Source organism: Eptatretus burgeri, chromosome 17, assembly GCF_056783735.1.
Source record: "Eptatretus burgeri isolate ZD-2024b chromosome 17, Ebu_testis_v1, whole genome shotgun sequence".
NCBI lineage: Eukaryota > Metazoa > Chordata > Myxini > Myxiniformes > Myxinidae > Eptatretus > Eptatretus burgeri.
In genome coordinates this window covers 29469961-29482460 of record NC_140977.1, presented here as the reverse complement: position 1 = coordinate 29482460, position 12500 = coordinate 29469961, and the positions used below count along the sequence as shown (strand labels likewise).

The window sequence follows — 12500 nt, the reverse complement described above, 5'->3', positions numbered from 1 at the left end:
GAGCTCGGGGGCGGAGCCACACTTGCCCATTGGACGGAGGAAAAGTGGGCGTGAACCTCCCCTGATCCTCAAATTTGCATATATCGATTCTACTCCGACGCGCCTGGAGGCGGGGCCAAATCGCCCCGCGCTTAATGATTGGACGGATCGGAAGTGGGCGTGTATCATTCCTGATCCTACTTCCCCTCGGAAAGGCCGCTCTTTGTACCCGCGGCTCAGCGCGCGCCCTGTACGAGGCCAGGACAGCCCGACGCTCGGCGCCCACAAGTGGTGCGGGAATGGCCGCAGCAGGAGAGAGGTGAAGGTGGTGGAGGGTTTATGGTGGTGGTTTATTGGTCATGGTGCGTTTCGGAATGGCATGATGCGATGATGTGGGAGCGAGTTGTGAAGGTAAAGATCGTGGCTGTTGGCGTTGTTGTTGTGTGATGGTTGGAGCGCGGTTGGTTCAAAATAAAGATAGAACAGAAAAACGGCTATCTCAAAGCGTTGCAGCCCGAATGAATCACATTTATTCCCTCTAAACAACGGGTTTGGGGCTAACTACACATGTACTTAAGAGATATCTCACCTACGGAACCTGAATGGTGGTTTGCGAATTTCCACAACCATAACAATATGTATATGTATATGTATGTATATATATATATATATATATATATATATATATATATATATATATATATATATATATATATATATATATATATATATATATATATATATATATATATATATACATACACATATATATATATATATATATATATATATATATATATATATATATATATATATATATATATATATATATATATATATATATATATATATATATATATATATATATATATATATATATATATATATATATACATATATGTATATGTATGTATATATATATATATATATATATATATATATATATATATATATATATATATATATATATATATATATATATATATATCAAACATAACTGTGGGTTGACATGTAATATGGGCGGAGGCATATTCATGTCACATATTTTCTTGTTTTAACCTTTAATGGTTCTCCCCTTGCAGGTGTGAGGAGGAAGATGTGGAGATGTGTGAAGCCGCTCTAACCGTGCTCACCAAAATTGGCGCGGAAACGTCTTTGCGCTATGCCATGCAGCTTATCACCGCTGCCAATCTCGTCTGCCGGAAGCGCAAGGTTGTACAGCACTTGACCTTGCTAACTTATTTCGTTTTAACCCTCTTATTACTATGATCGAGTGCGGTTCATTTCAGAGTGAATATTAAGAATAAGATTAAGAATGCAATGCAAAAGCAAACGAGAAGAGTACTTGGAAGAACGCATACCTCTGCCATGCAATGCCTGATCCACGAGAACATATCTGGCCCAATACATTTTTGAAATATCGTGCGATATATCGTTTTTAGCCCAATCTCTCAAAGGTGAAGAATCACTTTAGAAATGAAATAATTCTCGTTTCCGGATCTGGATTCGGATCTTCACCAAAATCGAATCAATTCATGCTTGTCATACACCCAACATGTTCACCAAATTTTGGCCGAATCCGTCCACAACTTTTTGAGATATCCTGCGCACAAACAGACAGACAAAGGGGTGAAAACATAACCTCCTTCCACCTCCAGTGGCGGAGAAAACTAGAGACTTTATAGAACACTTTTCCCCACGCAGTCTTGAGAAAAGGTACATGGGAAGGATATTTACAACTCTTGCTTTGCATTTCCGAACACAATCTATATTGTCGTGTCGAGGTCTGTTAACACCGATGATGAGCGGATGAGCCGAACTGGTGGTTTACTCTCTTCGTCCATGGGCCAGACCCCTGATTTTCATGAATTGGTGTCATCTGAGGGCAGGTAACACTTTTGGGTTTATTAAATAGGTATATGTGTCTGGGACACAAAACAGCATGATAGACCTCTGTGTAGAGTAGCTTAGTGTCATTATACCAGCTTGAATGCATGGGTGGTCTTTTTGTAAAAAACGTAACAATCACCTAAACTGTTGAAACTCATTTACATATTATTAAGTCAATACAATCAATACAGTTACTAGAAACGGAAAAATTGTGCATTAATTTATCAATTAGGTGTGTTTGGACATGCTCAATATTATGAAGTACTTTTTAAATACATTACTTGACAAAAACAAAATCATAGCTTTTTCAAACCCACAAATCGTAAACAAGTTACATAGACAAAAACAATTTTGGAAATTATTCTGGACTTAGTATTGCATATCCGTTTATAGTACTGCTGATATGCATTACTTTGATGTGAATATTGCTCACACAGATTCCAAAAAAATATACATTTACAAACTTGTGATAATGCAAACTGTCAGCTGGTCATTCTGATAGTGAACAGGGAACTCCAAATAAAATGTATATACTGGGTATGTATCATAGTTCATGTTTTAGTCTAATTTGCTCTACTAGTACGTGCCCGTAAAAAAAAAAAAAAAAAAAAAAATATATATATATATATATATAAATATTCAAACCACGAGCAACAAACAACAACCACACAGGCCGTTTCTTCGCTCTCGCGTGCCCGTACGTGCGTGGCCCGGAAGTTCGCATATTATTCGCAGTTACAATTGTTTGCAATTTAGTTTTAATGCCCAAATATTCAATCAGCGCCAACGTATTTTGCCTTTTCGCAATGTCATCGCAAGGAAAAAAGAGAAGAGAAGAAAAAAAAAAATTACTTCCTGGTTCGGAGCACACCAGCTCACTCTGATATACCGAAATTTATGCACCATCTAATATGAAAACGATCATAACTTGGGGCATTGTGTTTATCTATAAATGCGCATAAGAAATCGAGAAATTATTAGAATACACGAAGTCATCACTCTCCGGAAGCCCGTACGTTGTAACCCATAATGGGGAATGCAACTGAGCTTCCCTTCCATATCGGCCACGCCCACGCAATAACGTGTCTTGTCATTGGTTTGGTAAATAAATGGCCATAACTTGGGAACCACTTGTCCGATTAATATCAAACCTTGAAAAGGCACATCCACAGGGCCCCAGCAATATACCTGGAAAGTTTCAATTTGATCGGACCCGTGGTTGTCGAGAAACGGCGGTCACAGACACACACACACACACACACACACACACACACACACACACACACACACACACACACACGACACACACACACACACACACACACACACACACACACACACACACACACACACATTGCTGGAATTATAGATAGATATTTACACAAGAAAACAAAATCTGCAAACATCGTTGCATATTGTTCAAATCTCAGCACTAATAACTAATATCATTATCACTCTGTCAAGCCTGGTGTTGGCTTAGTGGTTAGGGTGGCAGCTTGGGATCCCAGGGTCCTGAGTTCAAGCCCTGTCGGCTGCTGAATTAACACCAGGGGGTTGACTCAGCCTGTCATCCTTCCGAGGTCGGCGAAATGAGTACCAGTGTACTGGTCCCGGTGTATGCCCCAGTTAGAACAGGTGTACCATATCCCTGTGTGTCGTAAGAGGCGACCAGGGTTGGCGTCAGCAAGGGCATCTGGCCATAAAAAACATTTCTTCAAGAAAAAGCCCAACCCCTGCACAGCAGGGAAAAATGGCTGTAAAAACGGTCACATTATCACTCTGTCCTTCCTCATCAGATACTTCATCCATTTGTCCCTCATCCCTGATGATGTCGTCGTCATACCTCATGTCATCACAGGACTGTAAGGTACAGGCATCGTTACAATTCAATCCATTTTCCATGCACTGACAATCTGGGAGGCTACAGACATGCTTGCATTTGCAGGACATGAACTCAAGAACCACATCAGGAGCAGGAGATCCATTCATCCAGTTGATTTGGAGCTGAATTTGGTCACCAAGAATCCAACCAGTGCAGTCCAATGGGCTGGGAATGTTTGGGCTAACTTTCAGGCTACGGTGCCAGATTGCTGATTGATATAGTTGGCATGGATGGTGTGCATCTTCAGACAGTCCTTACATGGTGGCAATTGTCCTGACTCCACATTCCCTGCCTTTGTTTGGAATAACAGATAGCGCATCTCATTCACATAAAGAATATCAGACTGAGGAGTATACAATCTGCAAACAAATTCTTCAAGGCAGTCTTGGAGTTCAGATGATATGGTCCAATTCTCTCCAAGTTTTGTGAATGCTTGCTGAAATCGGGTGTTTCCTTTGAGTACATCATAGCTATAACTTTTCCACGACCACTGAATGCACTGACTGTATCACAGCCAGTGAATGCATGCATTCCAATCAGAGAGTTACAGACCTGTTTGCCAAGTGATGTAGCCACTTTGCTAACATCTATAAATCGGGTGTGGTTTTTAGTGCTACGTTTGATGAAGATGTTGCAGCTGATAGTTTCATGGAATGCCAGAGAGAGTTTGAGGATGTCTGTATCCTCTGCAATGATGGCAATCGATGAGACACCGGATGATGCATGCTTGGCATGAAGCAGGATACGTGTGTCTGCTTCCTCTTGTGATGTTTTAAGTTCAACAACTTCAACAGCTTCATCACAGGTAATCTTTGTACATGTTTCACCACTGGTAACATACATCGTCTTCTCTTCAAGTTTCTGACGCCTATGGGGTTCCTGCCATTGTTCCACAATGAATTGGATCAACTTCGTCTTACTGGCACCACAACATAGAAGCCGTCGCCATTGTTGGATTTTGTGACCTGATATTATGATAGTGAATCTAATGCCAGTGTCAAACCCTCTAGTGGTTCGCTCTGGATCTTTTATTGATAGCTGTTTATATACATCAAACACAGCATCCACACGCTGACTGGATCCAGCGGCTCTCATAACATTGGCAAGTACCTGATCAGCTAGTTCATCAAAGGTCATGTGGTCTCCATTGGTTTTCTGGATTAGGCTCATTCCGTCGATGATAGAAGCTGAAGGTTGCATGATTTCCTCAGCTGAAGATACATTAGCCTCAAGTTTCCTGGCCAGAGCAGCCTTATTTGTCTTCTTTATAGTTCCATCACAGTTGGCAAGTGACCATGGAAGAGGACCCAGGGGATACTGCAGCACCTCCTTCGTTTCAATTTTCTGACTCGATGCAACCAAGAGCATGTGCCCGAAAAGTTTATGGTCAGTCTTTAGGATCACCTCCTTGTTTGATGTCTTCTTCGTCATCTTCTGTTTGATGCTTGCGAATGTTTTCAGCTGCAATTTTGGTATTTTATCAAAGAATCCAATCATGGTCTGTTCAATCATGGTCTACACTCCTGGAATGTTGTGTACGCTGTCACACCTTTTTGCTGAGCTGTGAGAAGGTCATTGACAACATCTGGTGGTGCTGCAGCACCTGTCGATAGGCTAACCAGTTCCGTTGGTTCACTACCAAATGGATTCATCCAGTTGTTTTCCATCATTTCCATTCCATCCAGTGACTGGACTGCTTTCTCGTCATTCTCTATTCTTGAAGGAGTAAGATCTTCATGACTCAGTTCTGAGTTACCCACTTGTGTCATGTTTCGAAGTTGTTTCAGACATAGGCTCCTATACTCTGCATTGATGTTGTACTTGCTGACTGCCCCAGCTCTGAGACTAAATCCTTTCGTTCCTCCTGCTGTCTGGGTATCTTTGTTGACAGTCTCCTCTATCATTTGATCCACGACAATACGACCAAATGGGTTATGATCGCCCAATTGTACAGAAAATCCTCCATTGTGCTGGAAATGATCGTATACATTTGGATGTGTCTCCTGGAGTGTGGTCATTTGGCAGTAGTATATTGATAAATACCTGGAGTAATTTTGTTTGTCATAAGCGAAACACCAGGGGATCATTGACCCGATGGTTGATAGATGTAGCATCCAATTCCCCTCTCTTGATGACCTAATCAGCACAAGCAGGTTCTCTACCATATCAACAAAAGACATCCAGAATGTGGCCAACTGACCATTGCTGAACCAGAGATGGTTAAGATATTTGTCGAACAGATTGAATACTCGAATACATGATGCATCAGCCAGAACGTATCCATGGTTTCATTGCTTACATTTTCCTGAAGTGATTCCAGAGCTGTGATCATTCCAGCCAGATGTGGCAAATCGTCAAGACTGGTATTCTTTGAGCCAGATGGAGAAACTGAGCAGTGCTTCATACATCAATTTACAGAGACGGACTCCACGATTTTAGTTACGTCCTTCAAGAACTGTATTCACTGAACCCTCTGCTATGATTCCAGATTCCATTGATATGTCACGCAAACCAGCTGAGCAAAATCCTTTACCTATGATAGATAAGAGATTGCATATTGTTGTATGGAATGCCCCCATCCGAAGAACGATGTTCTGGTTCATTTCTTCACGCTTTCATGTGATTTCTGCTGCCTTGGCATATAAGGCCTGATCAAAAACACACACAATCTTGGTGAGGTCCAACGTCTTCTGGATATTCAGTGCTTGCTTTAGGACTTTGTGAACTGTTGGCAGTTGTGTCGCTGGTGCATTGATTGTAGGTAGATATCCCACTGTGTCTTTCTGGACATCTCTATGATCACGGGCCTGCATTTTGAAACCTGTCCATGAGCTGAAGGTTTGATCACTGGTGTTCATTTGCCTCACTTTTGATCACAGCAGTTTAGGGAGGTGTGCATCTTGAATGACAGATTGGAAGTTCAAGGCAACTAACTTGGATACTGGGGGACCAATCCTTTCCCTTGCATTATAGTCAGGAATTTCCAGATGAACTGGAGTTGTACTGCACTTCTTGCTCAGTATTAACTTAGGCAATACCTTCATGAGTGGAGCAGTTGTGGCTTGTGGTTGTATAATGATCCCGTTGACTCGATGTGATGTACCCCCACCACTGAGAGTTTCTTCAAGGCGATCAATGTTATCAAAGGCTAGTGTTGTGGGAATGTTTGTATGGACATTTGTAGGCAAAATCACATCATTGTCTGCCATCATTGCTTGCTTCTGAAGACACAAGTTTGTATCCAACTCAACCAGTTTGGAGTGAAACATTCCATGGCCGAGGCGGTTGAGCATTTGAATTAGTTCAACATTTCCTGTCAGAGATTTCACACTCCATGGCAGCAATATATGTTTTGCTGGTATTATGGCACCTCCGCTAACTGCATACACAAAGTCCTGACCTATTGACTGAATCAGTCGGTCTTCAAGTGAATTGAAACCTGTCACTGACTCTTGTGCATCCCCAATCAGTAGAAATTTAAAGAATATTATCAGAGATTCAGGGAGTTCCATATAGTCAGCTGTCAGCTCGTCAGGTTGTGGTGGCCATAGTTTCTTCTTCATTTTCTTGATATCTGACTGCATTTGAGATGCAGATTTTGCCACCATTTCCTCTACAACGGACATCTGGTCCGACGGGACTTGGCGATATAAAACCGCTCGGCATTCGCATACAGAATGAGCTGCTTAAGCGGCTCGTTTTCGTGCAAGTCCCATCGAGGTATAAACTCCCGGTATTTCTGTCCACGCGAATAGTTACGTATATCGATAATTCGGCGATTGATCCTGTAGCGTGGACAGAAGAATTGGCTGGTTTATGGTGTATTAAAAACACCCGTAGCTGGGTTTTGGCGTTTGTCCGGAAGCTACGACTAGATTGTCGCGTTCGGTGGACGTGCGGCCTGGATTGGGCTGAAAAGGTCATGCGCACGCCGAACGGGTGGAAATCTACAACAATATGTTAGTATGAACAGATGGGCAAACAGGCAGATAACAGAAATTCACAGCAGCTCGGTCATCAATTATGCATGGTGGGAATGCTGGTGGAAAGGTATGGTGGTCTTGGAGTGAAGACCTGCTGAAATGCCAGTCTGGTGGTGATTGTGAAGGACCAGTTGGGCCACTGATGGGGATCAATCTTCACAAGCACTTTGCTGGGTGGACACCACATAATGGCCCAAGCAAAGTGCTGTGGGCAGTTCCACCCGGCATGAGTGACATGGCAGAATCTTGTCATTTTTAGAGTATACCAGGAAATAGTACAACTAACCAAACTAACCACGATTTGAGATTGTCCAGCCTTTTTTCATGACTCTGCCGATGAAGTCACCGGAGGCATTATGTTTTTGGGTTGTCCGTCCGTCCATCCGTGGTTTTCATTATCGTGATAACTTAAGAACGGTTTAAGGGATCCAAGTCAAATTGGTAGAAGTATGTATAATGATGCAAAGGTAAACTGATTGTATTTTGGAGTCCACGATCAGCAGTCATGTTAGGTTAAAATTCTGTTGCCGTGCTAACTTGTGAACCAGTGATTGGATTTTGACCAAACTTGAGCAAGTATGTACAGGGTGGGGCATTTATATGTGACACATTTATTGGTGCTTTAAAAAAATTAATGAACATCACAAATACTGTGTATAGCACATGGTTGGAAAGCACACATATCAGATTATGCTGAGACATAACACAGTCACTTAAAAATGACATCTGACAAATGGGCCCTTTTGGAATTGTTGCATTCAGGAATCAGCATATTGTTCCTAACTGCATGTAATGTTAAGCAATAGTGTGGATGGTTGCAGTGATGTTTGCCTTCAATTCTTCGATACATGCAGGTGAATTCTCATCTGTCGGTCATAGTGTTCCATCATTCAAAAGTTACAGGCATCACCTGCAACACTGGGGAAAAAATATTAGCTACGTCCCTTACTGCTTTTGGCCAAAATGTGATGACAAATGTGGCAGATATAAATGTCCCACCCTGTATAATGATGCAATGAGATTTTTGGGTCAAGAGGTCAAGTCAGATAAAAATGTGACACTTGAGAACAGCTGAAGGGATTTAAATCAAACTTTGTACAAGTATGTTTAGGCCTAATGATGTAATAATGTGGGCGGAGGCATATCGGTTGACGACGTGACATCGAAGAGTGCCGTTCTAGTTTATATGTTATCAAAGGAGGAATTTCCGCCTCCCCACAGATACGAACTTATGGGATTGTCCTTGCTCTTAACCTTTTAAATGCTAAAATGGCAAGCAAGTAGGCTCGGCTGGGGTTTTAACCTTCGATTTCCTAGACGCGGAGTGGACGCTCCTAATTATTATCAGACATGGCTACTGTATTCCTCCCTTGAGTGAAGCAGCTTATTGTTTCTGTTGCTTGCTGTACTCCGCGTCATTTGGAAACAACAATGACGTGTGTGTGCTCTTCAGCATTGATGTCGAGCATCACCATGCTCTTTTTGCTCCGAGGGTTAACGCCTGAAACATCAGCTTCTTGCTTCCCACAGTAGGTTAGCATACCAAATTCGACATCCTGTGGATTTCATGCATTTGGCTGCAGAAATTTGTCCAATTTAAATTGTACTTTCTCCCATGGGATAAACAGAAGGCACAACTAAATGGGCAAGGACTAAAAAACATTTTTGGAGAGTCCCACCATACTGTTTTTGGGAAGCAGGCACCAGAAACTGTCGAGTTGTTTAAGACAATTTGAGAAATGTTTCGCTGCACTCTTTGGTATCTCCGGGGTGTAATGTATTTGCATCGTTGTCGTTTCAGGGCACGGAGGTTCAGGTTCCCGACATAAAACGTGTGTACTCCCTCTTCCTGGACGAGGCACGTTCGACGATGTACATGAAAGAGTATCAGGATGCTTTTCTCTTCAACGAAATGAGTAAGTTTGACACTTGGGCACTGAAACTTCAGCAGCATGCACATACCATTGATCTACTAACGCACCTATTTGTACCCGACAGAACCCGAAAGCATGGAGGTGTCCTGAAAGGAAGTGCAACGCTAACCGGCCATTGGGGTTTCACTGTGGATGGTGTGGCTCACGCTAACCTCGTGCCGGTGGGGGGATGAGGTGCGGGTGGGGTTTTGAGGGAGGGAGGGCAGAGGGATAAACATTTACACCAATGGTTTGTGATTATTGTATTGAATAAAATTTGCTTGTTTTTCTTCTTTTTTCCCCTCGTGTCACAATTTTGATTGAGAAGGGTGCAATAAATACAACCGTTTGCTGCATTGACGTTTTGGGGGAAAAAAAATCGAAGCAAAAACCAATCATTTAATTGCACAAACGGGCTATTTGCAATGTTCTGGACTGAGTTCCATGCAGCTTGGGAAAAATAAAAAATATTTTGCATACAGATCTTCACATGGAGATAGAGGAAAAGAAAAAAAAATGTGAAGGGGAGGTGAACTAAAACTAAGGAGGTCGGAAGAAAGGGTAGTGAATGGGGTGGGAGTTGCATCCAAATTCAACTTTTTTTGTGCACAAAAGGATGGTTATTTTGCTGAATTAATATTCAAATGCAAATCAAAACATCTTGACCAAGCACATGTTTTATAGCAAAGACAAATTGGACAGATTTTTTTGTACTCCAAACCCTCGACCCGTAATAACTCCGTTGCCATGGTCCTTCCTGATCCACCTTTGAACCATCAATAATCAAATGTTGCAACCAGAACAGAATGGGAGAAAACAGGAGGGGTGGGTGGAGTCTTGGTCACATGGGCTGAGTATTAAAGAACACTTGTACTATTGGCTTTTGAAAAAAAAAATTCTCGATCGTGTACAATGTTAATCTGGTGATTGCATCCTCATGCCTCCGCTGACGAAGGCGTTGGAGGCATTATGTTTTTGGGTTTCCATACGTTCGTCTGTCTTCTAATTTTCGCTGTAACCGCTTATCCGATAGACTCAAAATTTTCACCATAGGTGCGACTACTCGTGTAGAATGTTTTAATGATAAATATGGCATCATCGGTCACGTTGTGTGGCAGCCATGTTGAAAAAAAGGGGAAAAAATTGGACCTCTGTATCTCTGAAACCACTCCATGGAAAAAATTGAAACTTGCCACGTCAAGTACTCCCCCTGGGAAATAAGTGATTTTTTTGATGATGTCATCGGGGGCTTCGTTATGATGTCATAATTGAATGCTTTATATGATCAGTATGAAAATTTTTGAGGGTCATCTGGGGATAAATTGTATGGGGCAAATGAAATTGATGACGTCATCAGTCGTGTGGTTCAGCAGCCATATTTTTTAAACATAAAAACCTTCAACAATAATGTGGGTGGAGGCATATCTGTCGACGTCGCGACGTCAGTGGCGTTATAGTTTTTTTTATGCAACTAATCATTTTCCATTACATTCCAAAATATTGTTGAACTTGCTTCCCTTCCCCAACAAAGCCTTTTATGGCTGTTTTTATGTCTTTTATGGGTGTTGTGGATGAAGGTTATGCATTCACTCCTGTTTGTGAGTAGGATATCTCAAAAAGTTGTGGACGGATTTGGACAAAACTTGGACAGTTTGGGTGTGTGACGAGGACGAATTGATTCGATTTTGTTTGAGATCCAAATCCAGATCCGGATACAAGAATTTTTTAAAGCGATTCTTCACCATTGAGATGTGGCCAAAAATGATATATAGCATGATATTTCAAAAAGTTGTGGACGAATGATAAAACTGGGTGGATGAGTTGGTTTGGTGGCGAGAACAAGCCGATTCGATTTTGGTTCAGGTCTGAATCCAGATCCGGCCTTTCAGTAGGATACAAGACGTAAACTAATCAGCCTGGCGGAGGTATGCGCTCCACCGAATGCTGTTCCAGTTATTTTTGTTGTTGTTTGGAGTATACACAGGCAAATCGATCAATCAAATGCACCACTCTTGACAGAACTTCGAAACTGCCATAGCAGTTCCTGGGCAAAGATTGTGCTGGTGGTTTGCCATTGCCTTCCCAGGAGTCAGTCAGTCTAATAATTTGTAATTTGTTCAGGCCTACTCCGAGGCACACTACGATCTTTAAGGTCCACCAAGGGCAAGTGCCTGCAGAAGGGTACTCTGGCTTCGTGTCCGTCCGATGGATGACGCACATTGACATCTCGTCCTGAATACGAAACACCAGAAAGACAGTTTACAGCTTGGTCAGCATTAAAACCCAGGCTGCACGGGTTTGAATGTCGACGCAGCTATAAACAACGTACCTTGAAGCTATCCTGCCACCCCACACCCTGGCACGACAGATGATAAACTGAAAATAAGAACGAGCCAAAGAGGGAGGAAATTTAAAATAAAAAGTATTTTATTGTCACAAAATATTTTTATTCTACATTCACAACAGGCTTTGGCGGCGCCACTGAAATGTTCCAGTAGCATCTCGCAAACATTTAACCTATTTTAACCACCCGTGTTTGCTCACCACTTTATTCTCGTGCCTTACAAGCCACCTCACGTTTTCCAATTTACCCTCTCGGCTTTGATTTCATCATTTTATATCAAATGTCGTTTTCTCTCCCCTGAATCCAAGCAGTCCCTGGACCACTCGAGGTTCTGCAATCATTCCCTCTCTTTCTCTCCCTCTTCTTTTTTTTCTCCCTCACTTATTCTCTCCTCGGCACCGTGCGTCCCAAGCTGGGATAGAGCGAGGTCTGCCAGAGCAGCTTGTATGGCTGATAGGAGCGCTTCACCCTGAGCCACAATCGCAGCCAGTTCTTGTCCGGCCGCCAGG

The 12500-nt window shown here is 42.2% G+C and overlaps 2 protein-coding genes across 4 annotated transcripts in view; one reads left to right on the top strand and one right to left on the bottom strand.

Moving 5' to 3' along the window:
* The window catches only part of RUVBL2 (RuvB like AAA ATPase 2), a 35354-nt gene extending 25594 nt beyond the window's left edge, over nt 1–9760 (top strand). For all 3 annotated transcript variants that reach the window (XM_085863151.1, XM_085863150.1, XM_085863152.1), the window contains 3 exons: nt 1062–1191; nt 9536–9650; nt 9733–9760. In XM_085863151.1, coding sequence (XP_085719277.1) covers nt 1062–1191; nt 9536–9650; nt 9733–9758 — 271 coding nt within the window. In that variant the 3' untranslated portion in view covers nt 9759–9760. The remainder of the gene's footprint in view (nt 1–1061; nt 1192–9535; nt 9651–9732) is intronic.
* A 2296-nt stretch (nt 9761–12056) lies between these two features.
* The window catches only part of MED21 (mediator complex subunit 21), a 3849-nt gene continuing 3405 nt past the window's right edge, over nt 12057–12500 (bottom strand). Inside the window, exon 4 of the mRNA XM_085863153.1 lies at nt 12057–12500. This exon is cut by the window's right edge and continues 32 nt beyond it. Coding sequence (XP_085719279.1) covers nt 12329–12500 — 172 coding nt within the window. The 3' untranslated portion in view covers nt 12057–12328.